Genomic DNA, 26,719 nt, shown 5'->3' on the forward strand with positions numbered 1-26,719 from the left:
TGTTATAGAGCTCTGACCTCAACGCTATTGAACACCTTTGGGATGAACTTGAACGCTGACTGCACCCCGGACCTCCTCACCTACACCTACATATCTTGATGTTTAATGAGCACAAATCTCCACAAACACACTCTAAAACCTAGTGGAACATCTGCCCTGAAGAATGGAGGTTGTTATAACAGCGAATAGGGACTAAATGTGAATTGTTCAAGAAGCACATAGGAAGCTTATGGTTAGGTGTCCACAAAGTTTGTCTATATAGTGTATATACATAAAAAACAAAAAAACAACTAAGATGCTTAAGGTTTTAATTTGGGATTTAGTGTTGGTCTGTACAGGACACGCTACAGAAATGAAGATGATGATGAAGTGAGATGGAGATGATTATATTTATATATATAGCCTTTGATTTCTATCCTGAGAATAGTTACAAGTGTACAGCTGTGTGTATTAAACACTGGGGATGGCGTCTGTGATTACAACAATGGAGCAGTGGTGTATGTGCATGTGTGTGCGTTCGTCTGTGTGTGTGTGTGTGTGTGTGTGTGTGTGTGTGTGTGTGTGTGTGTGTGTGTGTGTGTGTGTGTGTGTGTGTGTGAGATCAGAGCAGTTTGTGGTTGAGCGATCAAGTGACTGATTCAAAAATAGATCCAAGGTTCTGCAAGATCTGCTACACCATTACATAATCTAATCTTCTCTTCTCTTCTCTTCTCTTCTCTTCTCTTCTCTTCTCTTCTCTTCTCTTCTCTTCTCTTCTCTTCTCTTCTCTTCTCTTCTCTTCTCCATCAGCTGTGATCTAAATCACTGCTCAGATGAAGGAGGTATAATAATGGGATGATTTGGAAACCTGTTTGCTCCCTGGACATTTTCACTACTCTTGTCTTTTTTTACCACTAGTTTGGGTCTTCTTTCTATCCCTCTGCTTTCGTTTCCACTGCACTCCTCTCTCCAAATCCCTCAGCCTTTTAATCTGGCCTAGACTTTAATCCTGATTAGTGTACGAGTCTGCTTAATCTCAGCACTCTCCTAAATCTCCGGGGGTTGGAGGTGTGTGTGTGAAAGAGCGAGAGAGAGAAAAGGAGGAGGAGAGGAAAGGAAGTAGAAAGAGGGGGACTAAAGAAGGAGGGAAGAGGAGGAATAAGGAGAGAGTAAATGAAAAAGAGAGAGAAGGAGAGAAGAATAGATAGAAGGAGAGAGAGAGAGGGAAGAAGAGAAGGAGGAAGGAAAAAATTAAGAATAAGAGAGTGTAAAGTAGGAGAGAGAGAGAGAGAGAGAGAGAGAGAGAGAGAGAGAGAGAGAGAGAGAGAGAGAAAGAAAGCGTGATCACCTGTATCATTGACTTTCTTGTGATAGATCTGCCATTTTACTCAGTTCATCTTTTTTTAATCGTGCCTTCATGTGGTTCTTCATTTGAGTAGGAAACTTGTTTTTAAACTTTTTTTTATGTTTTATTTGCCATTTATTTATTTTTTTATTTATTTATTTATTTATTTATTAATCTCCTGGAAATATTTGCATTTCCTGCCTTTGCAATTTGGCAGTGCAACTGTGCAATTATTTTTCATGCCAGTTAAAGCGCATAAAAACGGAGTGATAAGGAAGGAGAGATCAAGAGAAAGAAGGAGAGAGAGATGAAGAGAGAGGGAGACAGAGGGAGAAATGGAAAAGAGAGGGAACCAGGGAGAGATGGAGAGATAGGGGGAAGGAGATAGATGGAGACAAAGAGAGAAAAAGCAGTAGAGAATAAAAGAGAGAGAGAGGGAAGGAGAGAGATGGAGAGAAAGAGAGAGAAAGAGGGAGAGATCGAAAGAGAGAGAGAGAAGTGGGAAGAGATAGAGAGAAAAAGAGGGAAAAATAGAGACGACAGAGACGGAAGGATGAAGAGATGGAGAAAGAGAGAAGGAAAGAGGGAGCAATGGAAAAGAGAGAAAATCAGGAAGAGATGGAGAGAGAGAGAGAGAGAAGGAGTGAGAGATCAAGAGAGAGACAGAGGGAGAGATAGAAAAGAAAAATAAGCAGGAAGCATTGAAGAGAAGGAACAGGAGTGAAAGATCAAAAGAGAGACAGTAGAAGAGATAAGTGAGAGGGAGAAAAAGGAGAGATGGAGGGAAATATGGAGAAAGGTAGGAAGGAAGGAAGGAATAGAGAGAGAGAGAGAGAGAGAGAGAGAGAGAGAGAGAGAGAGAGAGAGAGGGAGAGAGAGAGAGAGATGGAAGGAGGGAGAGATGAAGAGAGAGTAAACGAAGGAGTGTGATTAAGTGGGTGAGAAACAGATACGCATTTGGGTAAAAAGATTATTTTAAGCAAAGTGATGCAAAAAAACACACACACACACACACACACACACACACACACACACACACACACACACACACGTTTTAAATAAGGTTTTTGACGTGAATTTTGTGTGTTTGTTTCAGATGAATCGACCCATTCAGGTGAAGCCAGCAGACAGCGAGGGCCGTGGAGGTGAGACACACACACACACACACACACACACACACACACACACACACACACACACACACACACACACACACACACACACACATACACCACGCATTTTTTTCTTCTCTCTCTTTTTGTTTCTCTCTTTTTTGCAGTTAATTTATTCTTCTCTTCTCACTTCCTCTCCTTTCCTTCTCTTCTGTTATTTTCCTCCTCTCATTTTTATTTCCTTCTCTCTTTTTCCCTCACAGTTTTTTTACATTACTCTTTTCTCTTTTCGTCCATGCGTCACTACTTTATTCTTTCTTTTTTTATCTAATTGTTCCATTTATAATTTATATTATTTAATTATCTCATCTCTTTTTCTCTCATCTTTTTTCCTCTGGTATCTCATTTATTTATTTTTTCCTTTTCTAATTTCCTTTTCTTTTTCTCATCTTCTCTATCTTCTATCTCCCCTTATTTCTCTTTTTCTCTTTATCTCTCTTTTTTCTTTTCTCTATCTAGTCTCATTTTTTATCTTCTTTCCTTTTTTTTTATCTTCTATTTCCTTTTTTTTCCTTTTTCATAATTTTCTTTATTGATCCTGTCTCTTTATTTCTTCTGTGATCTTTACCTTCAATCTATCTCATGTCTTGTTTCTTTCTAATCTCTTTTTTCCTCTTCTATCTCATCTTTTTCTCTCTCTCATTTATATTATTCTTTTCCTGTCCACATTAATTTCTCTACAGTACCCCTATTTCCTCTTGGTCATTCTTACCTTCTTCACATTATTCTATTTTTTTTGCTTTTTTTATATACATCTTTGTTTTAATTCATCTCTTCTTCTCTCATCCCATTTTCAATTTGCTTGTTTCTTCTGATGAATCCTCTCCTCTCCTCTCCTTTTCTCTCCTCTCCTCTCCTCTCCTCTCCTCTCCTCTCCTCTCCTTTCCTCTCCTCTCCTCTCCTCTCCTCTCCTCTCCTCTCCTCTCCTCTCCTCTCCTCTCCTCTCTTCTCTTCTCTCTTCTCTTCTTATCTCCTCTCCTCTCCTTTCTCTTCTCTTCTTATCTCCTCTCCTCTCCTCTCTTCTCATCTCCTCTCCTCTCTCCTCTCTCTTCTCTTCTTATCTCATCTCCTCTCCTCTCCTCTCCTCTCCTCTCCTCTCCTCTCTCCATTCCTCTCCTCTCTTCTCCTCTCACCATTCCTCTCCTCTTCTCTCCTCCCATCTCCATTTCTCTCCTCTCCTATCAGCTCATCTCCTCTCCTCTCCCCTCTCCTCTCTTTTTCTTTTTCTCCCTTTCTCTCCTCTTCTCTCCTCTCCTCTCCTCTCCTTTCCTCTCCTTTCCTCTCTTCATTCCTCTCCTCTCCTCTCCTTTCTCCATTCCTCTCCTCTTCTCTCCTCTCTCCATTCCTCTCCTCTCCTCTTCTCTCCTCTCCTCTCTCTATTCCTCTCCTCTCCTCTCCTCTCCTCTCCTCTCTCCATTCCTCTCCTCTCCTCCCATCTCCATTTCTCTCCTCTCCTCTCCTCTCCTCTCCTCTCCTCTCCTCTCCTCTCCTCTCCTCTCCTCTCCTCTCCTCTCCTCTCTCCATTCCTCTCCTCTCCTCCCATCTCCATTTCTCTCCTCTCCTCTCCTCTCCTCTCCTCTCCTCTCCTCTCCTCTCCTCTCCTCTCCTCTCCTCCTGTTTGTTTTGAAACGATTTCCAGACAGAAAAGGTTGTATTCATTTGAATTGGTATTAAATAAATGAAAACAAGTCCAGCTGAATGTCACCCACAAGGTCAAGGATTCCTCTCGCTCTTAGGAACACGTGTATCCTTCTGAGATATTAAAACATGACCACACATACACATACACTCATGTACACACACGTACACAATTACACCACTGCCTTCACCCGAATATTTCATTTATTTTAGCATATGTGAGGATCCTGGATATAATCTGTACACGGATATAAAAAACAAACAAACAAATCATGTTTACGTGAGATCTCAAGAAACAAGTCCCTGAGCAATCTCTAATTAATGCTGCTCTACTGACTGTCAGTGACATCACGGAAAACCATGTTTCCTCTTCCCCAGCAGAATCAGGGATGTTTCCATTTGCACATAAACACATAGACATGGCGTAGACAGCAGGCGCCCTCTTGTGGACGAAACCAGCAGTTCAACTCATTCTTAATCATTTCAATTCAAATTAAATGAATTTTATTTAATTTTATATTTATTAAAAGTATATCCCTAACCTAATAATTACAGGATATACTATATAGCCAAATGTTTGTTTAGATTGGGATGTGTGTTTTGAACAACCATTCCATATTTAGTTATGTTTTAAAACCTCCACTATTCTGGAAAGATGTTCTACTAGATTTTTGTTGTGGAGATTTGTGCTCATTCAGCTAGCAAGGGTGTAAAGTCAGCGTTCTGATGCATCCCAAAGGTGTTCAGTAGGGTTGAGATCAGAGCTCTATAGAAGGCCACACAAGATCTTCTATTCCAAACCATATCTTTATAGAGCTTGCTTGTGCACTCTTTGTCATACTGGAACAGGTTTGGGTCTCCTAGTTTAAGTAAAGGGAAATTAAAAAGCTATATTTAGAGAAGAACCATATATAGCTGGAAAAGTCAGGTGTCCCAATACTTTTTGTGAATAAATTGCGTGTGTAATACTCATAATGACGTACCTCGGTGCTTCCAGACAGGAAGTTGTTTGTGGGAATGCTGGGGAAGCAGCAGTCCGACGCAGACGTGAGGAAGATGTTTGAGCCGTTCGGCAGTATAGAGGAGTGCACTGTGCTCCGAGGACCAGACGGAGCCAGCAAAGGTGAGCATCGTCATGCTCGTGTACATTTCAAAAAAATTCGAGAGATGCTACGTAGAAACATATACTTCACACTAAACAGCCAGCATGAATAAATAATCCAATCGAACTGAATACAGCCCAGATTGGACAACTTTAGGGCGTGGCCTAATATTCGAATGAGCTTAATTTGACATCTATATTGTGTAATATGTTCCTCTTAGTGCACCAGTCTATGAATAGAATGATTATAATGAGTCAAACACTGATTGATATCTATTTAAATGATCATGAGCCCAATACCTTCTTTTCAACTAAAGAAAATGTTACCACGAGTGTTGTGGCGTGATTTCTTCCATCATTTCTTCCTCTCTAAATCTTCTGCTTGCTGTTGAACTGACGCTGAACTGTATGATGGCGATCAGAAGATACACCAAGCTCTTATGATTTCGAGATATTTGACTTTGAAATGTAGTGAAGTTTAAGTAAAAGTCTCCCCAAATGGAAACACTTCAGTAAAGTACAGATACACAAAAAAGCTACTTAAGTACAGTAACGGATTACATTTACTTCCTTACTGAATATATCTGTCTGATTATTGATATGAAGCGAATCTCGTTTTCTGTTCGTGTTGGAAGCGGCCGTGCCGATTTCCGTCTTTTTCCCACTAATCAGAGGATTTAATTTACGAGTTACGATCTATAGACGAATGCGGCGTTAGAACAAAGACTTCCAAAACCCGTGAGTGATTTAGCGGTTGGTTAAACACCGGCATATATTGTGTGTATTGTTCGCTTCATTAGCCTTGTCAATCCAGTGCTAAGCTAAAATAAAAAACCTGCACTTTTAAATGGTTCATTTTCATTGTCTGATCAATAGGTTCCCCCTGACCTCTGACCCGGTTATACTCTTTGCTTCGTCTCAATTTACTGAATAGACTCTTGGACTGAGCTTAGCTGTGCAGTATCCTGTTTTTAGGATTATTTATTTATTATTTATTTATAAGTGCTAACAAGTGGCATGCTGTACGTTGAAATGAAATTTCAATTTTAAATGGTAAGGAAAACATTATTGCTATGCAAAATAATTGTGTATTGCAGAAGCCGTTATGTTGTGCAGCACTATATTTATATTAGGTGTATACAGTGAATATATTCGATTTATTTCTCCCAGAAGATCCACTTCAGCATTAGAGCAGACATCAGTTGTACAATGACGTCCAGACGAGGTTGAATTGAGTTTTTTTCAAGTCTGAAAATAAATAAATAAATAAATAAATAAAATACATGAGTCACATTAACCAAATGCCATTTATACAGCGGAGCAATTGAGGTTCTTGCTCAAAGGACCAGCAGCTTTGTAGTGATGGGATTTAAACTCACCACCTTCCAATCAGTCCAATCTCCTGACCTGCCACTTCCCTTAATAGACTTCTGAAAGACACTTCGAGGTCTATTTGTTGTCTTAAACTCGCGTGTTAAAAACAACCACTATATTATATAAGTAATATCTTCCATTGAGTGGATAATGACAAAATGCAAGCACTGTATTTGAACAAGTTCTGGATATTACAGGGGTTTTTACACATGCGATGACCAGGAAAAGAGGGAAAAATAAGAAAATTCAGTTTATAATGTCAGTAGCATGTAAGAATATCATTCCATTTCCTGTTCCAGTATTATAGAGTGTGTCTTTTTTTTTTTTTTTTGCATCATACTAGAGGTTTTGTCTGGGGAGGTGGTAGTTTAGTGGTTAGGGCATTCGACTTCAGCTCCGAAGGTCATGAGTTCACACCGAGTTGCCACTTCAGGGCCCCTGAGCAAGGCCCTTAACCCCATATATGTTTAGTTGTATAAATGTGATAATTGTAAGTCGCTCTGAATAATGTCGTCTGCCAAATGCCGTAAATGTAAATGTCTGTTTGCAGGTTGCGCTTTTGTGAAATACCAGAGCAATGCCGAGGCTCAAGCGGCCATTAATGCTCTTCACGGCAGCCGCACTCTACCGGTCAGTGTCACCATCTTCCACTCTTTTTCTTTTTTTTTTCTTACTCTCTCTCTCTCTCTCTCTCTCTCTCTCTCTCTCTCTCTCACACACACACACACACACACACACACACACACACACACACACACACACACACACACACACACACACACACATACAGAGACAAACCTGGACACAGACAGCTATTAAATCTACTTTATTTAACTTTATAAATATAGAAACCAAAATGTTATACAGGTGCATCTCAATTAATAAGTGGATTTATTTTAGTAATTTAATACAAAAAATGAAACTCGTATATTATATAGAGTCATCACACACAGACTGATATATTTCAAGTGTTTATTTAATTACATTTTGATGATTTTGGCGCACAGCTAATGAAAACCCAAAATTCAGTATCTCCGAGAATTTGAACATTGTGAAAAAGTTGAATATTGGAGACTCGTGGTGTCTCACTCTAATCTGTCTGACTTGTCAACTGTCATCTGTCAACTGTCTGACATGACAGTTGTCCAGAAGATGGTCGTTGACACCCTGCACATGGAGGGTAAGACACAAGAGTTCACAGAGTGCTGTATCACATTAATAGAAAGTTGAATGGAAGAAAAAAAATGTGGGAGAAAAAGGTGAAACGAAGCCCTTTTAAGAATTTGGGGAGATTCACAATAAGTGGATGCAGCTGGAATCAGTGTTTCAAGAGCCTCCACACACAGACGTATCCATGGGCGGCAACTGATGCATTATTTGTGTCAAGCCACTCCTACACCAGAGACAACGTCTGAGGTGTCTCACCTGGGCAAAGGACAAAAATCCATCCCACCTCAGCAGTGCCACAGACTGATCACCTCCATGCCACGCTGAATCGAGGCAGTAATTAAAGCAAAAGGAGCCTTTACAAAGTATTGAGTACATATACAGTAAATGAACATACTTTCCAGAAGGCCAACAATTTACTAAAAATGTTTTTTTGATCGGTCTTATGAAGTATTCTAATTTTTCGAGAATTTCTGAATTTTTGTTTATTGTGAGCCAAAATCATCAAAATTTAATTTAACAACAATAAAAGAAATAAACTCTTGACATATATCAGTCTGTGTGTGACGAATCTATATAATATACAAGTTTCACTTTTTGTATTGAATTACTAAAGAAAATAAACTTTTTAATGATATTCTAATTTATTGAGATGCACCTGTACAAGGAAACACTTATTGGGGACAAAAAAACAGAATAAAAACAAACAAAAAAAATGAAAGAGTAAAACAGGATGCAGTATACAATTATGTTGCAATTGTAAATATGACAAAAAACAGTGTTTCTTGTATAAGGTTTGTTAAATTGATGTCAAAGACACAGAGATGTTTGGTATGTTCAGGATTCCTCCCCAGTGAAACCTACTGTTCCACCTCAACAAACTACAGAAGACCATTGTGAGAACAGACTTTAAGACACTGTAGAATGAACTCATTGTTTTTGCTTCACACCCTTTCTCTTTTCTTCTGAGCACAGCTGTCTCGATGCGCACACAAGTGTTTTTTTCATTTGTATTGTTCATAACGCTTCATAATTCAATGCTTGGTGTACAATAAAAAAATATTTATTTCATCAATGAAATCGTACGAAAGCAGTTTGGGTATAAAGCGGAATATATTACAGTAATGGTTACGGGAATTGTGGAGCTGTGTCATATTTTATCATTTGTGTCTCGTGCATATAGACATCCTGTGTTACTAAATTTACTGATGCAACTTCCTCTCGGAGCAGAACGTGCTGATGATTTCCTTTTCTATCTTTCTGTCTCTCCAGGGAGCCTCTTCCAGTCTGGTGGTGAAGTTTGCAGATACGGAGAAGGAGCGAGGAATCAGACGCATGCAGCAGGTTGCATCTCAGCTGGGTGTCATCAGCCCCATGAGCCTCCATCTGGGGGCTTACAACGCTTACACACAGGCAGTGAGTACTAACCTACTACTGCACTAAACCCTTACAGTGTTAACACAGGCAGTGAGTACTAACCTACTAATGTTCTAAAACCTAAACCCTTACACTGCTCACACAGGCAGTGAGTACTAACCTACTACTGCACTAAACCCTAAACCCTTACAATGCTTACACAGGCAGTGAGTACTAACCTACTACTGCACTAAACCCTAAACCCTTACAATGCTCACACAGGCAGTGAGTACTAACCTACTACTGCACTAAACCCTTACAATGCTCACACAGGCAGTGAGTACTAACCTACTACTGCACTAAACCCTTACAGTGTTAACACAGGCAGTGAGTACTAACCTACTACTGCACTAAACCCTAAACCCTTACAATGCTTACACAGGCAGTGAGTACTAACCTACTACTGCACTAAACCCTAAACCCTTACAATGCTCACACAGGCAGTGAGTACTAACCTACTACTGCACTAAACCCTAAACCCTTACAATGCTCACACAGGCAGTGAGTACTAACCTACTACTGCACTAAACCCTTACAATGCTCACACAGGCAGTGAGTTCTAACCTACTAATGTTCTAAAACCTAAACCCTTACAATGCTCACACAGGCAGTGAGTTCTAACCTACTAATGTTCTAAAACCTAAACCCTTACAATGCTCACACAGGCAGTGAGTTCTAACCTACTAATGTTCTAAAACCTAAACCCTTACAATGCTCACACAGGCAGTGAGTTCTAACCTACTACTGCAATAAACCCTAAACCCTTACAATGCTCACACAGGCAGTGAGTTCTAACCTACTACTGCAATAAACCCTAAACCCTTACAATGCTCACACAGGCAGTGAGTTCTAACCTACTACTGCAATAAACCCTAAACCCTTACAATGCTCACACAGGCAGTGAGTTCTAACCTACTACTGCAATAAACCCTAAACTCTTACACTGCTCAAACACAGGTAGTGAGTACTCAGATGACTGGAGTAATGAACCCATGTTTTAATTTCTTCAGCTGGTCCAGCAGCAGGCTTTGGTAGCTCAGTCTGCCTACCTGTCTCCTGTGGCAACGGTTGCTGCAGTGCAGATGCAACAGTTGGCTGCTCTTAATCCAAGCAGCATCATAGCGACACCCATTGCATCAATCACCCCATCCTCAGGTGACTATACCTATTTAACACCTCAGAATCATGTCTACCAAAGCCCTGATGAGGATATCATCAGCATAAAAAGTGTGGGTTATTTTTATGATAAAGGTGCGAGCACGCCCCCAGCTATTGCTGCCACACCAGTGCCTACTCTGCCTCCACCAATTGCAGTCAACAGTTACTCGGCTTTGCCTGCCCCACCCAGCGGGCAATCAGCCTCTGAAGCACTGTACACCAACGGTGTCCATCAGTATCAAGGTGAAGCACCGCTTACTGTCTCAGGCAGATCTTTGTTTTTGTTGCTATTCTGAGCTCTCCCTAAATCTCTCCTAATTCACTTTTTCCTTTTTGGTTTCTTCTTGTTTTTGTTTTTTTGTATCTCTTGCAGCTCAGAGTCCTGCACTGGATCCTCTTCAGCAGGCTTACACTGGAATGCAGCATTACACTGGTAAGGCATCCTGGCTTTGTACACTTTCCTTCACTTTGTAACCCTTCATTGTCTCAATTAGGGTTAGGGTTAAAATTTTGGGAATTTTCAAGACTAGAAACTTTTCATCGGAGTTAACAATATATAGGAATTAACGGGAATATATGGGAATTAACGAAAATGTATGGGAATAAACCAGAACCTTACTAAATTGAAGGTTATCCCCTAACAGGGAGCTTAAATGTAGTTGAAAAACTTGGTAAAAACATCCAGATTTAATGGAATCTCAGTAAAATTTTTATTCTGCACTTTTATCAGTCACATGCACATTGTACGCTTACTGCACGGCTACTGAGGCCACGCCCCCTACATGCACTGTGCATTCCTTCTTAACATAACACACATCAGGTCTTGAATCCTGCACACGAAATAATGTTTAAAAAAATGTCCATCTTCTATTCATCTTGAATTTGTGTAAATTGCATAAATATTACATGCATTTATGGTTAAAACGTCCTTGTGCTGTGTGTAAGCTACTGTGTAACAAAATTATACTAAATCAAAAAGGTCATTTTTAAAATCAGTATTAGTTTGCATGCATGTCATCGTATGACCAAACAAAATATTATATTTATATATGTGTATGATACGGTTTATATAAACTTCCCCAAATTTCTAATACATTTTCATAAATTCCAAATAAGTTTCCAACTATTAAAAACATTCCCCAGATTAAGTTTCTGAAAAATGACAGTCAATTTTTCTCCCCTTCGCAACCCTTGTCTAAGTATGTTTTATATAAATCATGATAAAAGGCAAACCTTAAAAACATTTATTTTCCTAAACGTTTCATGTATTCTTAGAATATTTTCACAGATCAGCCATAACATAAATACCACCTGTGAAATATTGTATTGGTCTCCATTATGCAACCAAAACAGCTATGATTCATTAAAACATGGACTCTACAAGAAAGTGTGCTGGAGGATCTGGCACCAAGATGTTTGAAGCAGATCCTTTAAGTCTTTGAGATCTGGGAAATTTGGAATCTAAGTCAACAGCTTAAAACCCTTGAACACTCTTGTACCAGAAACTATTTTTACAGTGTAGCAGGGGGCATTAAAGTGCTGAAAGAGGCCACTGTCATTAGGGAGTACTGCTACCATTAATGCTTGAACTTGGTCTATAGCACGGTGTTAGTAGGTGTCAAAGTAACATCCACTTGAATGTCAGGACCATGGTTTTCCAGCAGAACATTGCCCAGAGCTTCTCTCTACCTCTGCCAGCTTGACTTCTTCCAATAGTGGATCTTGGTACTCACTATCCACATGATATAAAAAAGAAAATATGATTCATCAGACCACCTTCTTCCAATGCTTCATGCTCCAGTTTAATGCTTATGTTTTCATTGTAGCAGCTTCTGAGGGTATACAGGGGTCAGCATGGCCTTGCATTCAATTCCTATTCACATCAGTGAGCTATTGAAGCCCATTGCCCTTTTGCTGCTTCAGTGGCTGGTTGACCCTTTTTGGATGTTCTTTGTTAGGTACTAGATACTGCATACCAGGAAACCTCCATTAAACCTGCAGTTTTGGGGATGTCTTTCATCCATCATTGTCAAAAATCACTCAAATTCTTACACTTGCCCATTTTTCCTGCTTTCCACACATCAACATTGAGATCCAACTGTTTGCTTGGTGTATAATATATCCACCCGCTTGGCAGGAACCAATATAATACAAAAATACCACATGAGTCACCTGTGAGTGGTTTGAATGTTATGGCTGATCAGTGTGTTCAACTAGGATTTTAAAAGCCAATGTTTTTGGCTCCACAAGTACTCCATATTCATATCTAATGCTTCCTGTCCACAGCCACATATCCTGCTGCTTACAGTTTGGTTGGTCAGCCATTTCCCCATCAGCCAACGCTAGTTGCTCAGCAAACCCAACAGCCTCAGCAGCTGCAGCAGCGAGAAGGTAATAATTACTTTCTGTTCCATTACCCATCGAGACCACAAACCTTTTCTCACAGAAAGGAGCATTTTCTCATCCATGACATCGAATTGAAATATATTTGCAGAACGTTCATGTTAATAATCACTTCAATATCAAACCTGTTCCTTTTTCCCCTTCGTGTTTTCCTCTTCAGGTCCAGAGGGATGTAATATCTTTATTTATCACCTGCCACAGGAGTTCACCGACTCCGAGATGCTGCAAATGTTTCTGCCGTTCGGCAACGTCATCTCAGCCAAGGTTTTCGTCGACCGAGCAACCAATCAGAGCAAATGCTTTGGTAGGTTGAGAGGAAAATAAAGAGGGAGTATCTTTAGAAGGAATAACAAACACTCTTCAAAACAGTGGGCGGTGCAGACATAATGGAGCTCCTGTGTGTTTAAGAGGATTGTATAGGATTTGTGTTCTCCGGCTCATGCCTTTTGTGCTGCACTTGTTTTGTTGGTTTCAGGTTTTGTAAGCTTCGACAACCCCGCCAGCGCCCAGACTGCCATCCAGGCCATGAATGGATTTCAAATTGGCATGAAAAGACTGAAAGTGCAGCTGAAAAGGCCCAAAGATGCCAACCGCCCATACTAACATGGCCAGGTGAGAGAAAGAGAGAGAAAAAAGGAAGGGAATAGAAAGAACAAAGGTAGTATATATGATTATAGATCAGAAATAGTTTAACTTAATGAAAGAGTGGTACATTGAATATGCATACGGTGTAAAGCCGGCTCGTGGCCTAAACGATGAGTTAATTTCAACTTAAACGTATGACGATGAGGAACAGGTTCACAAAGCAGTCCTAGATTGATGATTAGATGATGATCTGTTTGAAGAATGTATTAAGAACTATATATAATGTGTTGTAGACATGTTTGAAGAAATGCTATGAAGTGAACAAGAGTCGAACGACAATAATCAGTTGATTAATTTTTACTTTTCATTTATTTTTTTTGTTTTTGTGCTGTGTCATCGCTCATTCTCCTGAAATCAATCAAACAATCAAACAAACAAAAAACCTCATCCCCACCCAAGGCTGCCCTGGCCAATCATAACTCGTGCGGAGACCACGTCGTTATGGCCGCGGTGGCCATAGCAAGCAATAAAGCTTCCCCCTTCCTGTCACAGCGTTTGTTGTAAGTTGATTGGCCTGTGTTGGTTGCTGTGGCGATATTCCTGCCTGTGATGGTTGCCGTTAGCAGTTTTGTTATTGTTTTATTTCCCCTCTCCTTTTCTTTTTTTTTTTTTCATTTTCTTTACTTTTTTTTTTCTTTTTTTTGGCCCTCTTGTCTTTTATCCTCCATGCTGAGAGTGCATGGCGGGTTACTGTGGTGAAAATGGAGTGTGTTTGGTGCGTTGTGCCTTTCTCTTTTATTCTTTCTTTTTTTTTCCCTTACTTTCTCTCTCTTTTTTTTTTGTACATACTGATCAATGACACTACACTTTAGGTTAATGTCCTTTAAATGTAATAAGCAAATGCAGCAAATTCAAAGTCATTTAAGTACCTTTTTTGAGCCATTTTGAATTGCCCTAGTGTTTGGGTGGCTTTTGTTTTTGATCAGTCTCCTCTGTGTTTTGTTTGGTCATGATTATCTCTTTACAGCTCCTCCCATTATGTAGTCTGGTGGTGTTTTAGTTATGCTTTTTTTTGTGACCATGGGGGATATAGTGTGTATTCGATGACAGAAAAGTTTGTGCTAGTGGGTATGGTGTTTTTGTCCAATGAGCGAGAGAATGAATTAAGTGTGTGTGTTTTTGTGTGTGTGTGTGTGTGTGTGTGTGTGTGTGTGTGTGTGTGTGTGTGTGTGTGTGTGTGTTCAGAAAGAGAAAAAGAGAGAATGCTGGAACAATTCATTCACTATCTCTCAAACCTCTTGCGTGAGGCTTGAGGTGACAGCATTGTGCTGATTGATGAGCAGCGTTTCCCTGTAGGAATTCTGGGTTTTGTAGTAAACAGAATACATATTTTTATCGATTAAATGAACAATGACATTTTATATATAAAATATTCATTTAAATTACAAAAGTATTGGGACACCTGAATTGTCCCAAAAGTTGGAGGCACACAATTGCGTGGGATCTTTTGTGTAGGGTGCAGTAGCATGAAATGTTCCCTTCACTTGAACTAGGAGACCCAAACCTGTTCCAACATGACACAAAATGCACAAAGCCAGCTTCATGAAGATATAGGGTACATGAGTTGGAGTGTAAGATCTTGTGTAGCCTGCTATGGAGATTTGACGTTAACTCTATTAAACACCATTTGGACAAATTGGAACACTGACTGCACCCCAGGCCTCCTAACCCTACACCAGCACCCTTGTGGTTAAGCACAAATCTCCACAAACACACTCCAAATCTTCTCAGAAGAGTGGAGGTTATCATAACAGGAAATTGGGACTAAATGTGGAATGGGATGTTCAAAAATCATCTACCAACCTCATAGTCAGGTGTCCACACACTTTTGTCCATATAGTGTAACCTGGAAACATTAGCTAATTGTAATATATATATATATATATATATATATATATATATATATATATATATATATATATATATATATATATATATGATAAAGCGCAGCCCAGAATTCCTATGGTGCATGTTGGAAATTTGTATGCCTGCCAGAAGCCTTTCCCACTGAGACACTAACACTTGAACACACATTTGACCATACACCCATTTAAATGGCTTACTATGTTAAATTGCATGGAAGTATGGTAAGCGTAAGATCACTGCTAAATGCTCCAGCACACGTCCCATGTGTCACCTGTGTCCTCAGATCCGGGAGTCATTTTGAACGATCTAACTCTTTCATTTCTTTTTTTTCTTTCACCCTCTTTCTATTCTAGGTCAAACAAAATAAAGAAGACTGAAGAACTTGGTTTTGGAGAAACAAACAAACAAACAAAACAAAAATGAAATGAAAATTTTAAAAAACATATTTTCCTCAGCTGTAAATTAATTATGGGACCAACTGATTCCTGAGACAGAAAATACCTGATACAAAGAACACTAAAAACAAAAATATATACATTTAACAGATTAACACTAACCCGCTGCACAAGACTTGGGTTAATAAATTATACATTTACAGCCTCGTCAGTATACAGCGTATGACCAATAACTGTTTATAGGCACATTCTTGTACAGCTAATAACCAGCTCTACACTATCCCTGCAATGTCACTCTCATTTAATGCACACTATTTAAAAGTGTGCGTGTGTGTGTGTGTGTGTGTTTGTGCGCGCGTGTGTGTGTGCATTTGGGAGTTAGGAGGGAAATGCTTTCAAAGCTCCATCTGGCCTTGAACTGAATCTGCACATAAAATGGGACCAACATCATTGTGTAACAGCTGCACGGCAAGGCCTTTTGTTTTGTGGATTTGTTTTTTTTCGCACACTGGTTTGTGCTTACTGCACACTATGGGGATCTACTCAGCACCAGTTATGTGTATATAGAAATTTATTTGGGCTACGTGAAGGCATATCAGCGGGGAGGGATAGAGGGAGGGACGTGGTGGGGGTTCATTCGGGTGGGATTTTTTTTCAATTATTTAAGCTCAAAAGCGCAGAGCATCATGGGTATGTTAGCTAGGGAAAAAGGACCGAAAAATTGACTGAATATTGTCCATCATGGTCAAGCAGTAGTTAGATTTTACATTTCCAGATAGAATGATTTGATGGGGGAAAAAATGTAATAAGAAAAGTGGAAAGCATTTTGAAAAAAAAAAACAAAAAAACAATTATTTGTATTTCACTGTATATATCATGGTTTGAAAAATTGAGGTTAAGATTATTATTATTATTATTATTATTATTATTATTATTATTATTATTATTATTATTATTATCTCCTTATCTAGTTTTTTTTAATCTTTTTTTTTTCAGCATTTAATTAACTTATTGATTTCCTGATTTCTTTTTTATTTTTATTATTGTTATTTATGAAGCTTTTATGGAGGTTTACTGGCACATGGTGTGTAGGAGTTAAATTATTTTTAGATCCTTTATTTACAGAATTACAATTGAGGAACAATCATTAATATTTATTTATTTTCTTCCGCCATTGTTTCCTAACCTGTCAATTACAAGAAAAAAAAAGAATAAAAGTTTTAAATAACTGGTTGTGTTTTGTTTTGTGTCCTATTCTGTGTGTGTGTCTGTGCAAAAGTATGATATTTCCCCCAGGGGATTATTGCATGAGCATATTTAATCATTGTTTGCATTTTTGTTACGCTTTGCCTGGCATTGACCTCGCTGTACTGTGTAGTGAAAGGAAGCGAAAAGATGGAATAACATGGTGAGATATGTGAGGGATGGATTGTTGGCTTGTCCGTGATGGAGAGCGTGTGTCTTTGTATTGCTATAAATAATGATTTTACTGGTTAACAATAAGTCTTCGATTTAGATTTATATTTATAGCATTTGGCAGACGCCCTTATCCAGAAAGAATTACAATTATCTCATTATTACAACTGAGCAGATGAGGGTTAAGGGCCTTGCTCAAGGGCCCAGCAGTGCCAGCTTGGTGGTGGGAGGATTTGAAATAATGACCAAATCCAATGCCTTAACCACTGAGGTACCACCTCCCTATTTTTGCAATGATTCTCCTTCCAGCACATTTTCCCCTTTCTGTATTGGACTACTGAAGCTCTGTTAGAGTGCTGACTTCTCTGAATGAGGTTCTTGTTACTGAGTTTGTCTGGACAGCCATCCTCCATTTCACAGTGATGGAGCAACCTGTGTTCCTGCAAACAATGAAGTCTTCAGAAATAGCTCTTGACCCTGACACAATTGACCGTGAAGATCTACAAAATGGACTTGGACTTCATGGTTTGTTTTTTGGCAGGACATGCACAGTTCATACACACAGGTGTGTACCTTATTTTATTCACAAATAAATTTGCCCCAGGTGGACTTCTGGATACTGCGGGATATTTATTATACGCAACATTGTCATGTATAACTGGAAAAAAAATCGAATCTAGATTGGTAAATTAAGTGAAACTCTGAGGGAAATTGCCTCAACTCTGAGTTCATTAAGTGACATCAAATCAACATTTACTTTTTTACATGTGGTATTTAGCAGAAGCTCTTATCCAGAGCGACTTACAGGTATCATATTCACCAAACTGAGCAGTTGAAGGTTTAGAGCAGGGGTCTCCAATCTTTTCCAGAAAGGGCCAGTGTGGGTGCAGGTTTTCATTCCAACCAATCAATGGTCACACCTGATAGTCATTTACAATGACGATCATTAGATTTGAACAGGTAGAATTTGGTGTGGACTCGCTTGGTTGGAATAAAAACCTGCACCCACACCGGCCCTTTCTGGAAAAGATTGGAGACCCCTGGTTTAGAGCCTTGCTCATGGACCAGCTTGGCGTTAATGGGATTAAATTCAAAACCCATCAGGGTCTAATATCTTAACCACTGGGTTCTCATAAACTAAACAACAAGATATTTTTTCATTCAACTAGTAGGGGACAACAATTTCAGCAAGTGACATCAAATCATCATGTCCGCTCACACCTTAAACAGCAACGCAGTGACATCACACTGTATCAGTGGCGGGTCGTCAGGGCCGACACGGCCGTCTCTTCTGGCCTAAACATTATCAGAACCACTGAATATGTTTAAAGATTCAATCTATCAGACAGGCTTCAAGTTTCAACTTCTGTTTCCTCCCCGTCTCCAAGTAAAATTCGGCGAGGAAACCCACATCTTTGATTCACCTATGGCTGCCGACGCTTTTCACAAACAACGCATTCTTGCACAAGACTAAAGACTGGCTTTAGCCGTAATAGGCTGCATTGTCTGCGAAGGTAAATAATAATATCAAAAGACTCAGGGCGATGAGGTCATCAAAACTCCAAGAAAAGACGGAATGTTTGTTTTTGTTTCTGTTTAATGACTTGCAGTTTAAGCGGCACAATGCATTACAATGACGCTATGCTGTACTCCGTGTATATATAATGGCTTGGGGTTCCTCAAGTAGTTTAAGTGGTAAAGACTGGATAACCAGGAGCCATGCGAGTTAAACAGGTTTCTGCGGCTTCTTTCAGTTGGGGAAACAAGCATAGGGAATATGTTGGGAAGTTTGGTTTTGTGTTACGTCTATCAAAAAATTGCTGAAGTTTTGTTTTATGTTATGTTTTCAGAAGAACTTAACGGTGTAATATCCTGAGATTTCTAGGGGTAATCCACTCATCTAAACGTCCTAAGGACCCTGTCCCTCAGGTAGTCATCTCACTAGATGCTGAAAAAGCGTTCAGAAGGGTTGAACTAAATAAATATTTATTCTCTGTGCTGGAAAGATTCAACTTTGGAACACATTTTCCCCTAAGGCATCGATTATTACAAATAAAGTAAGTTCGAAGTCTTTTCCCCTATCAAAGGGTATAAGATACGAGTGCCCTCCTAGCCCTTTTCTTTTTACTTTAGCAATTGAAGCCCTATACAATGCATTAAGACGCTCGCAGCATTTTACTGGCATTAACAGTAGGTGGATAGAACATAGAGTATCTTTATATGCCGATAATATGTTTTTGTAGCTTTCAGATCTGATCTTAGGTACTCCATAAGTAGTTCAGATACTAAATTAATTTGGAACATTCTCAGGCTATAAATAAAAATTTTTGTTTCCCCATAAACAATAAGGGCCTCCATATTTCGAAGAACGATACCCTTTCAGTTGTCTGCATCAGGTTTTTAATATTTAGGGATAAATATCACACAGAAGTTTCCCTAACCATTACAAAGAGAACTTTGCTTCTTTAATTGACAAGTTAGAACTAGATCTAAAAAAGATCTGTATTTTTTATCTTGCATGAAGAATTAATTGTGTAAAAATCAACATTTTACCAAGGCTCTTGTATTTGTTTCGATGCATCCCAGTGTTTCTACTGTACCCAAATCTGTTTTTCGGAATCTAGACAGTCTGATCTCATGGGTTATATAAGGTAGAAAAACACCTAGGATTTACTTTATTGGCTTCAGATCCCCAAAGACGTCAGAAGCAAATTCTTGTACTTCTTCATCCCTCCCTGCTTTAGCTTTATTCAAATTGTCATTATATACGCAATGCCCAGTCGTAGCAAAAGCCCTTGAGATTTGGTTACAATTCAGACAATGTTTTGGTTCCAAAGACTTTTTCATAGCCAGCCCTATATGCAAGAACCACCTATTGTTTTTAGGTCAACTGGACTCTTCAGGTCAACTGGAGTCTTCAGTAGCAACAGTCGGGTCTTGTCAAATTCAGTGTTTTTTTTATTGATAATGTTTTTGCCTCATTCTTAACTCTCTCTCTTTAAAATACAATCTGCCAAGATCTCATTGTTTAGATATTTTCATGTTCGTCATCTAATTCAAAACCATTGTTTTACGTATCCATCCATTCCTCCTAGCACTTTAATGTCAGGAAAATATATCAATCTGAACAAAATCCATGCAGAATGGACAAAAGATTTCGGAGTGGACATGTCAGAGGAAACCCTGAACAATGTACTACTTAGAATGAATGGAACATTTGTATACTTGCTTAGGCTTAATTCAGTTCAAGGTCTCCCACAGACTTTTACAGAAAGGTTAAAAGAGGAAATTTGCCTCATATGTTTTAGGTTTGCCCCAGACCGTTTGATTACTGGACGAATATATTAAAAATTCTGTCTGAGGCATATATTAAGCCTAGTTTTGAAATGGCAGTTTTTGGAGTACCTGAACAAGGCACAGTCATGTCTAGGAAATATCAAGACACTTGTGCCTTTGCATGTTCTTTGACTCAGAGAAGAATACTACTTGAAGTAAACCACCCTTAGTTTGCACTAGATTCTAATGCTGTTTTTGAAATTGGAGAAAATTTCATATTCTCTTAGAGGATCCACCAAACATTTTTATTTAGTATGGACTCCAATGATCTCATATTTTGAAAAAGGCGCAAGTCTTCCCCCAAACAAAAATGAATAGTGAAATTAATAGGCCTGTGCAAATTGTAACGCGTAATGCAGTCATACACAATGGACCAACAATGTTGTTAGGTACTTCCTCATCAATTGTATTGTCGAAACTTTGAGATTTTGTGTGTTTTTATGTGTTTGGAAAAGTTATGAAATTTTGATAAGCATTGTCAATTGTTTTTGTATGTAATACTTTCTTTCTTCAATTAAAGCATTCTAATAAAAATAAAAACTGAGTGTGTGTTCATATTTTTTTTCACGAAAATGTATTAAATTGTTCCCAATAGTCTATTCTCTTCAATTCGTATGTTTCTTTTGTTTACGCTTTTTCAAGCAGTGTGCAGTATATTATTGCTGTAGTTTTTATACAATGATATTTCATCTATCACGGGTCAAAGGAATCTTTCTTGAGGCCTTCAGAATCGGCATATCAATAAAACTGTTGCTTTAATCGATTAAATTTTGATTTGGCGACATTGGGGGCATCTAGCAGGCGTACAATAACGTCGGCATCGTGTATTTTGATTATATGGCCAGAGAGCCCACTAGTCAGAGCTCCCAAACTGCATCTGTAGCAACCTGCACAAGTTACAATATATTCATGTAGACTTGATACTGTAGCTGTTTTATCATTCCACAATGGCTGACATAGGAAAAGACATTGATTTGCTAGCATTTTTAAGATGGACTTTTCCAGTAAAGATGGACACCGTGAGAAAAGGTCAGCCAAAACAGTTGAAAACATTTGTTGAGCATTTTCAAGAACCATTTATAATTTTCTTGTCACTAAAATTTGCACAAAAACACACAATTTGCTCTCATTTCAAATCCTCAGGAAACCCGTAATCCCATGAATTTCCATGGTCAGAGAAATCGAAAGGTACTCAAGGTTAATATCGATGCTTCTATGAGAGATGACGTATGGCTGCAGTGAAAGGAGACTTGTTGAATTGTGTATATGCGATCTCTTATACTGTATATACAGAAGAATCTACATCTCATACATCCTTATATGGACATGATGAGGTTAAATTAAGGACACGGATTAATGCAGTGATTTATTTAATTGTTATTTTCGTTATTTTCGACCTGCAAAGTCGAGGCTAATCGTAATATTAAAAATTATATATATATATATATATATATATATATATATATATATATATATATATATATATATATATAATATTAATTATATAATATAATATTAATAATAATATTAAAAATATTATATTATATAATATAATATTTTTATTATTATTATTATTATTATTATTATTATTATTATTATTATTATTATTAGCCTCCACTTTGCAGGTCGAAAAGAACAAATATAATAATAATAATAATAATAATAATAATAATAATAATAATAATAATAATAATAATAATAATAAAAAAATATATTATTATTATTATTATTATTATTATTATTATTATTATTATTATTATTATTATTATTATTATGATTGTTATTATGATTAGCCTCCACTTTGCAGGTCGAAAATAAAAAAAAATAGCGCCATTTTAAGAAACGTCATCGCCGACGTTACCCCGCCCACTTGTGTTGAGCCCCGCCCCCTCTTTGATATTGTGAGGGAGTCTGCTGACGGGCTTCAGGCTCCACAAAGCGAATCAGCCGCGGGGATTTTCAGCCAAGAAACACGGTGGAAACCAGGACCCCAGCACCGACTAATAACCGCCGAAACGGCACCGAGGGTTGTTTTACTTCCTTAAGATTACTATTATCGGCGGGTTTTTTTCCTTCCTCTTTTTTTTATTAGAAGAAGAAGGAGGCCGGTCGCTTGCGGAACGCTGCCGAATGAAATTGAAGCAGCCTGAAGCCGACGTGGAGGAGCCGCATCTCCGGACATTATAAAAGTTTTCTACGGAAATTTCAGGAGTAAAAAAAATGACTGTGAATTACGGAGCACGGACTATAGTCCCAGACTGTCCTTAAACAACTCTGGACTTTTGGGTTGATTTTATATATAACTAGTTTTTTTTTGGAAACTGGGGAAGTGTTTTTGGTGGCGAGTTCACACCCTTTTTTGCGCTTCGTACCTGCTTTGGGCGGAAGTGAGTACCGTTATGGCAAACACACACACACACACACACACACACACACACACACGGTGCAGCTGTCTCCTTTTCTGAAGTACTTTACAACCTGCCTAAGGACGTGTTTTGCGCAACACACACGACAGCTACACAGATAGTAATTCTTGTTATTGCGCGCTCTTGTTCAGGCCCTGCCTCAAAACGGGACACTTCCGGTTCTGACTTGACTGTTGCCTTGACTCACCCCGGAGAGGGAAACACGTGGTATAACCCCTGATTTTGCATCATGTTGCCCAGCGGCTGGCGTGTGTGTGTGTGTGTGTGTGTGTGTGTGTGTGTGTGGGGGGTGGTTGTAAATGGGGCACTTTGAGTATGTGTTCAGGGATGTGGAAGAGGAACACCAGGCGTACACATCCTATTGGTCTCAGGGCACCAATCACACACCCAAATTACATGTCCACTTTGAATGATTTACTGGAAATTAGGATGAAACCAGAGAATCTGGAGAAAACCTCCTGTTTGTGGTGTGAGCGTCCATACTGGTTTGAGGTCACTTGCTGAACTTGGGATTGAAACGATTGTCCTGGTGTACAGGTAGAAATTCTGAATCCAGGGTCCGCTTTCTTTAAGCCACAAGGTTTTGGACGATTGTAGCATTAACAATTGCGTATGTAGTGATGTTTGCGGTCAGTCTTGATAAGTTTGGTGCACACTGAGCGATAGTCCTTTTCGAATGTTGCTTGTCAGACTGTACAAACACGATAACCATCATACCAACATTGTTTTTCCCTCCATAACTCGATATGTCTTTCTTCGTGCCGTTGTGTGTCCATCAGACTTGTTTCCACATTTTCCCTCAGCTGGTTTGAAGTTGTCTCACTAATTGGGTCGTCTGGTTCGGCGCTCCTATTGGTTCTTGGTTTGTTTACGGGCATCGTAGGAGCAGTCACACTGTTTGGAAACCTTCTAAACTGCCAGAATTTCGGTCAACACGTCAAAACCAGCGATCAAAGCCTACAGATTTTAGCCTCAGATTATAGGAATTGTATAGGATTTTCAAAATGTGTTTGTGTCTAGGTTTACACAGTGAGCCTTGCTTGGACGGTGGGAGGAAAAGTAAAAAAAACCTGGAGGAAACCGAATCAGGCTGAACATATGCACAGATATTGACCACCCAGAAGCTCAGGATGGAACCTGCAACTCCGGCACTGCGAGGCATCAACACTTCCTTCCACGAGTGGACTCTCTGACCAAGACCTCTACCTATGAGGTAGACCCTTGTGTCTGTTCCATCACTAATATCTAGCAAACAGCACCGGCTGTGACCGCTCCAACCCTGCGTTCGCTGGCTAGTTTGGAAAGACAGCAGTCCGAGATTTATTGCTCAGTCCTATGAAACTTGGGAATGCAAAGCCGTACCTTGAAGCATGTTGATTGACCTAAATCCAGGGGCATCTTCGGGAAGAGGGCGAGAGTGCACGAGTTGGCGAATGGTTTTGACATTTCCGGGGGTTCGTTGAAGGTCTCCCTGATCTTCTGGTGATGTTCTTCCGCTCTTGAAGCACGCGTGCCGCTCAAAACACCCGAAACGACTCGTTACAGCATCGCCGTACGTCGAACGCTCGTCACGTCGAACGTCTCAGTGGCAGAATTGCACATTTGCTTTTTGTGCTAACTCCATGATGGAATCGCAGACGTGGTAAAGCACGTGGTCAGAATAGCACCAGTTTGTCTCAAATTTCTTTCATACTTCATTTTAATTACCTGAACAAAAGATCACCAGGTTGGTGGGTGTGTGTGTGTGTGTACATACGTACATCACCTATTTTAAAGGTGCAGCTGTTTACACTGTTGTGCTCTGAGTGGCCATATGAGTGGGGAAGTGGTTGAAATGTTTTTTTTCCGATAGGAAGGTTGTGAGTTCAAATTCCAGCACCGCCAAACTGACACTGATCGGTCCTTGAGCAATAACAATAACAGGTTGAGTCAAGTGGCTTTTTTTTTGTTTTTTTTTGTTTTTTGATTATCGAATGTGCAGTACACAGTGAAACTAAACAGCGAAATTCACCCGAGCAAACAGACCAATACCCGGTACTGCGAATTGTGCATGTGTGCAAACAGCGGAACACAATGAGACAACAAATAGACTTCACCCAGCATTAATGTGTGTATAAAGTAATGAAAAAACATTGGATCCAATTCAAAGGCTAGTTTTGCATTACAGAGCAGTTCAGGGTGCTAATCTTAACTTGCCACTTAAATACCAGTGTTGGGTGAAGAGTAACGCTAGCTCGCTGACGTTGTCGCTGAAGTAAAAAAAAAAGCTGGGTTTTTACGAATACTGTAAATAGGTTAAAGCGTTCAGACTTTTCCAACCATACTTGGTTCTTACCCAAACTCCCCCCCCCCCCCCCCCACACACACACACATAGTTGAACTGCTATAGGATGGATGTCTTTAGACTCGGATCAAATCTATCGATCCCGTAAGAGGAAATTAGTGCGTCACAGCAGCGGCAAGTTACACAAACAGTAGTAGAGGAGGAAAAAAAAAGGAGCGGAATGTACTTCAATAAATGTGATGTATGAATAAATACAATATTGCAGACGATGCTGCATAAAAAAAAACGAGTGCAATCTGGCAATTCGAAACGACAAAGAAATGAAAGGTGCAAATTGTCAGTGTGTGGAAGTTGCTATTATCATCTGTTACGTAAAGGTGAGTCATTGTACAGCGCATTGGCATACGGTAGGAATGATTTCCTGAACCGCTCCTTTGTGAATCAGTCTGTTGGAGAATGCTCTCCGCTGCATCTCCATGGGCGAGTGCGATGGATTTTCCCCGATTTGATACGAGTTTGTTCAGTGACCTGTCGTCCCTCACGGTCTCCAATTTGTGCCCAATTACGTATTCAGCGGTGCTATCCATAGATGCAGCAGAATTTAATTTTCCCTTCACTTTCAACTAGGAGACTCGAACCTATTCCATGACGATGTTTCTCTGCACAACGTGAGCTCCATGAAGATATAGTTTCAATGGAAGATCTTGAGTGGCCTGCTATAGAGCTTTGACCTCACAAATATTGAACACCTTTGGGACGAATGTGAACGTTGACTGCACCCCAGGACTCCTCATTTTCTCACCTACATCAGTACCTGACTTTACTAACATCTTATCTATCTATCTATCTATCTATCTATCTATCTATCTATCTATCTATCTATCTATCTATCTATCTATCTATCTATCTATCTATCTATCTATCTATCTATCTATCTATCTATCTATCTATCTATCTATCTATCTATCTATCTATCTATCTATCTATCTATCTATCTATCTATCTATGAAAATCATTTATTTAGCTCATTGATTAGTTTGAACGCCTTCCAGCCAATCAGAATCGAGTATTGAGACTGACTACAGTATAATTATTAGCAAATGGCCAACATCTTCAGCGTTACTCTGTCACACATTCTTTAAATTGTCACATGTAGTAGCAGATATAAAGAGGAGTAAAAAATAACACACAGCAAGACAGAAAACATTGGTGCCGATGAAGCTCAAAGTGCAAAGTTCTCCCAGCTGATGACTTCCCTTATGTCAGAAATCTTAAAGGAACAGCTTTACGCGTGATCGTTACGAAGCTTTAGAGAACCTTTCAGTCAATTTTGCAAAAGCACTCATCCGATGCAATAGGATTGAAGATCGAGAAATCGAAATCGTACGCCTAAATCCAGTACATTCTCGTGTAATTGACTTTTTGGCTTCCAAATGCCAGTTTATATGCTCTAATAATATTTCTTTTGTATTGGACTTTGGATCAGTGTGTGACCAGTTTTTTTTGCTCGTATTGCAGCGAGCGATGAAAAGAACTGTCTAAAATCATTTGATTGTAGGGATTTTCTTTCCTTCTATAACACCAGAACCTGAACAAC

At 39.2% G+C, this 26,719-nt stretch overlaps 2 protein-coding genes across 8 annotated transcripts in view; both read left to right on the forward strand.

Moving 5' to 3' along the window:
* The window catches only part of celf3a (cugbp, Elav-like family member 3a), a 27,193-nt gene extending 10,305 nt beyond the window's left edge, over nucleotides 1–16,888 (forward strand). The window contains exons 4-15 of one of the 5 annotated variants that reach the window (XR_014534060.1): nucleotides 2,421–2,469; nucleotides 5,132–5,257; nucleotides 7,161–7,240; nucleotides 9,050–9,193; nucleotides 10,204–10,348; nucleotides 10,445–10,594; nucleotides 10,725–10,784; nucleotides 12,638–12,742; nucleotides 12,915–13,058; nucleotides 13,230–13,366; nucleotides 13,799–13,899; nucleotides 15,619–16,888. Coding sequence is in view for 2 of the 5 variants with exons in the window: in XM_083544345.1 (XP_083400471.1) it covers nucleotides 2,421–2,469; nucleotides 5,132–5,257; nucleotides 7,161–7,240; nucleotides 9,050–9,193; nucleotides 10,204–10,594; nucleotides 10,725–10,784; nucleotides 12,638–12,742; nucleotides 12,915–13,058; nucleotides 13,230–13,357 (1,227 nt within the window). In the remaining 3 variants the exon portion in view is untranslated. Of the gene's footprint in view, nucleotides 1–2,420; nucleotides 2,470–5,131; nucleotides 5,258–7,160; nucleotides 7,241–9,049; nucleotides 9,194–10,203; nucleotides 10,595–10,724; nucleotides 10,785–12,637; nucleotides 12,743–12,914; nucleotides 13,059–13,229; nucleotides 13,900–15,618 lie in introns of all 5 variants that reach the window. The other 4 variants (XR_014534059.1, XM_083544346.1, XR_014534058.1 and 1 more) reach the window with 4 other exon arrangements.
* Nucleotides 16,889–22,280: 5,392 nt separating this feature from the next.
* The window catches only part of cers2a (ceramide synthase 2a), a 34,659-nt gene continuing 30,220 nt past the window's right edge, over nucleotides 22,281–26,719 (forward strand). Inside the window, exons 1-2 of one of the 3 annotated variants that reach the window (XM_083544382.1) lie at nucleotides 22,295–22,799; nucleotides 23,859–24,051. In XM_083544382.1, the coding sequence (XP_083400508.1) occupies nucleotides 24,047–24,051 (5 nt within the window). In that variant the 5' untranslated portion in view covers nucleotides 22,295–22,799; nucleotides 23,859–24,046. Of the gene's footprint in view, nucleotides 22,800–22,841; nucleotides 23,376–23,858; nucleotides 24,052–26,719 lie in introns of those variants that run through there. The other 2 variants (XM_083544383.1, XM_083544384.1) reach the window with 2 other exon arrangements.

Source organism: Silurus aristotelis (assembly GCF_946808225.1).
Source record: "Silurus aristotelis genome assembly, chromosome: 6".
In the NCBI taxonomy this organism is placed as follows: Eukaryota; Metazoa; Chordata; class Actinopteri; order Siluriformes; family Siluridae; genus Silurus; species Silurus aristotelis.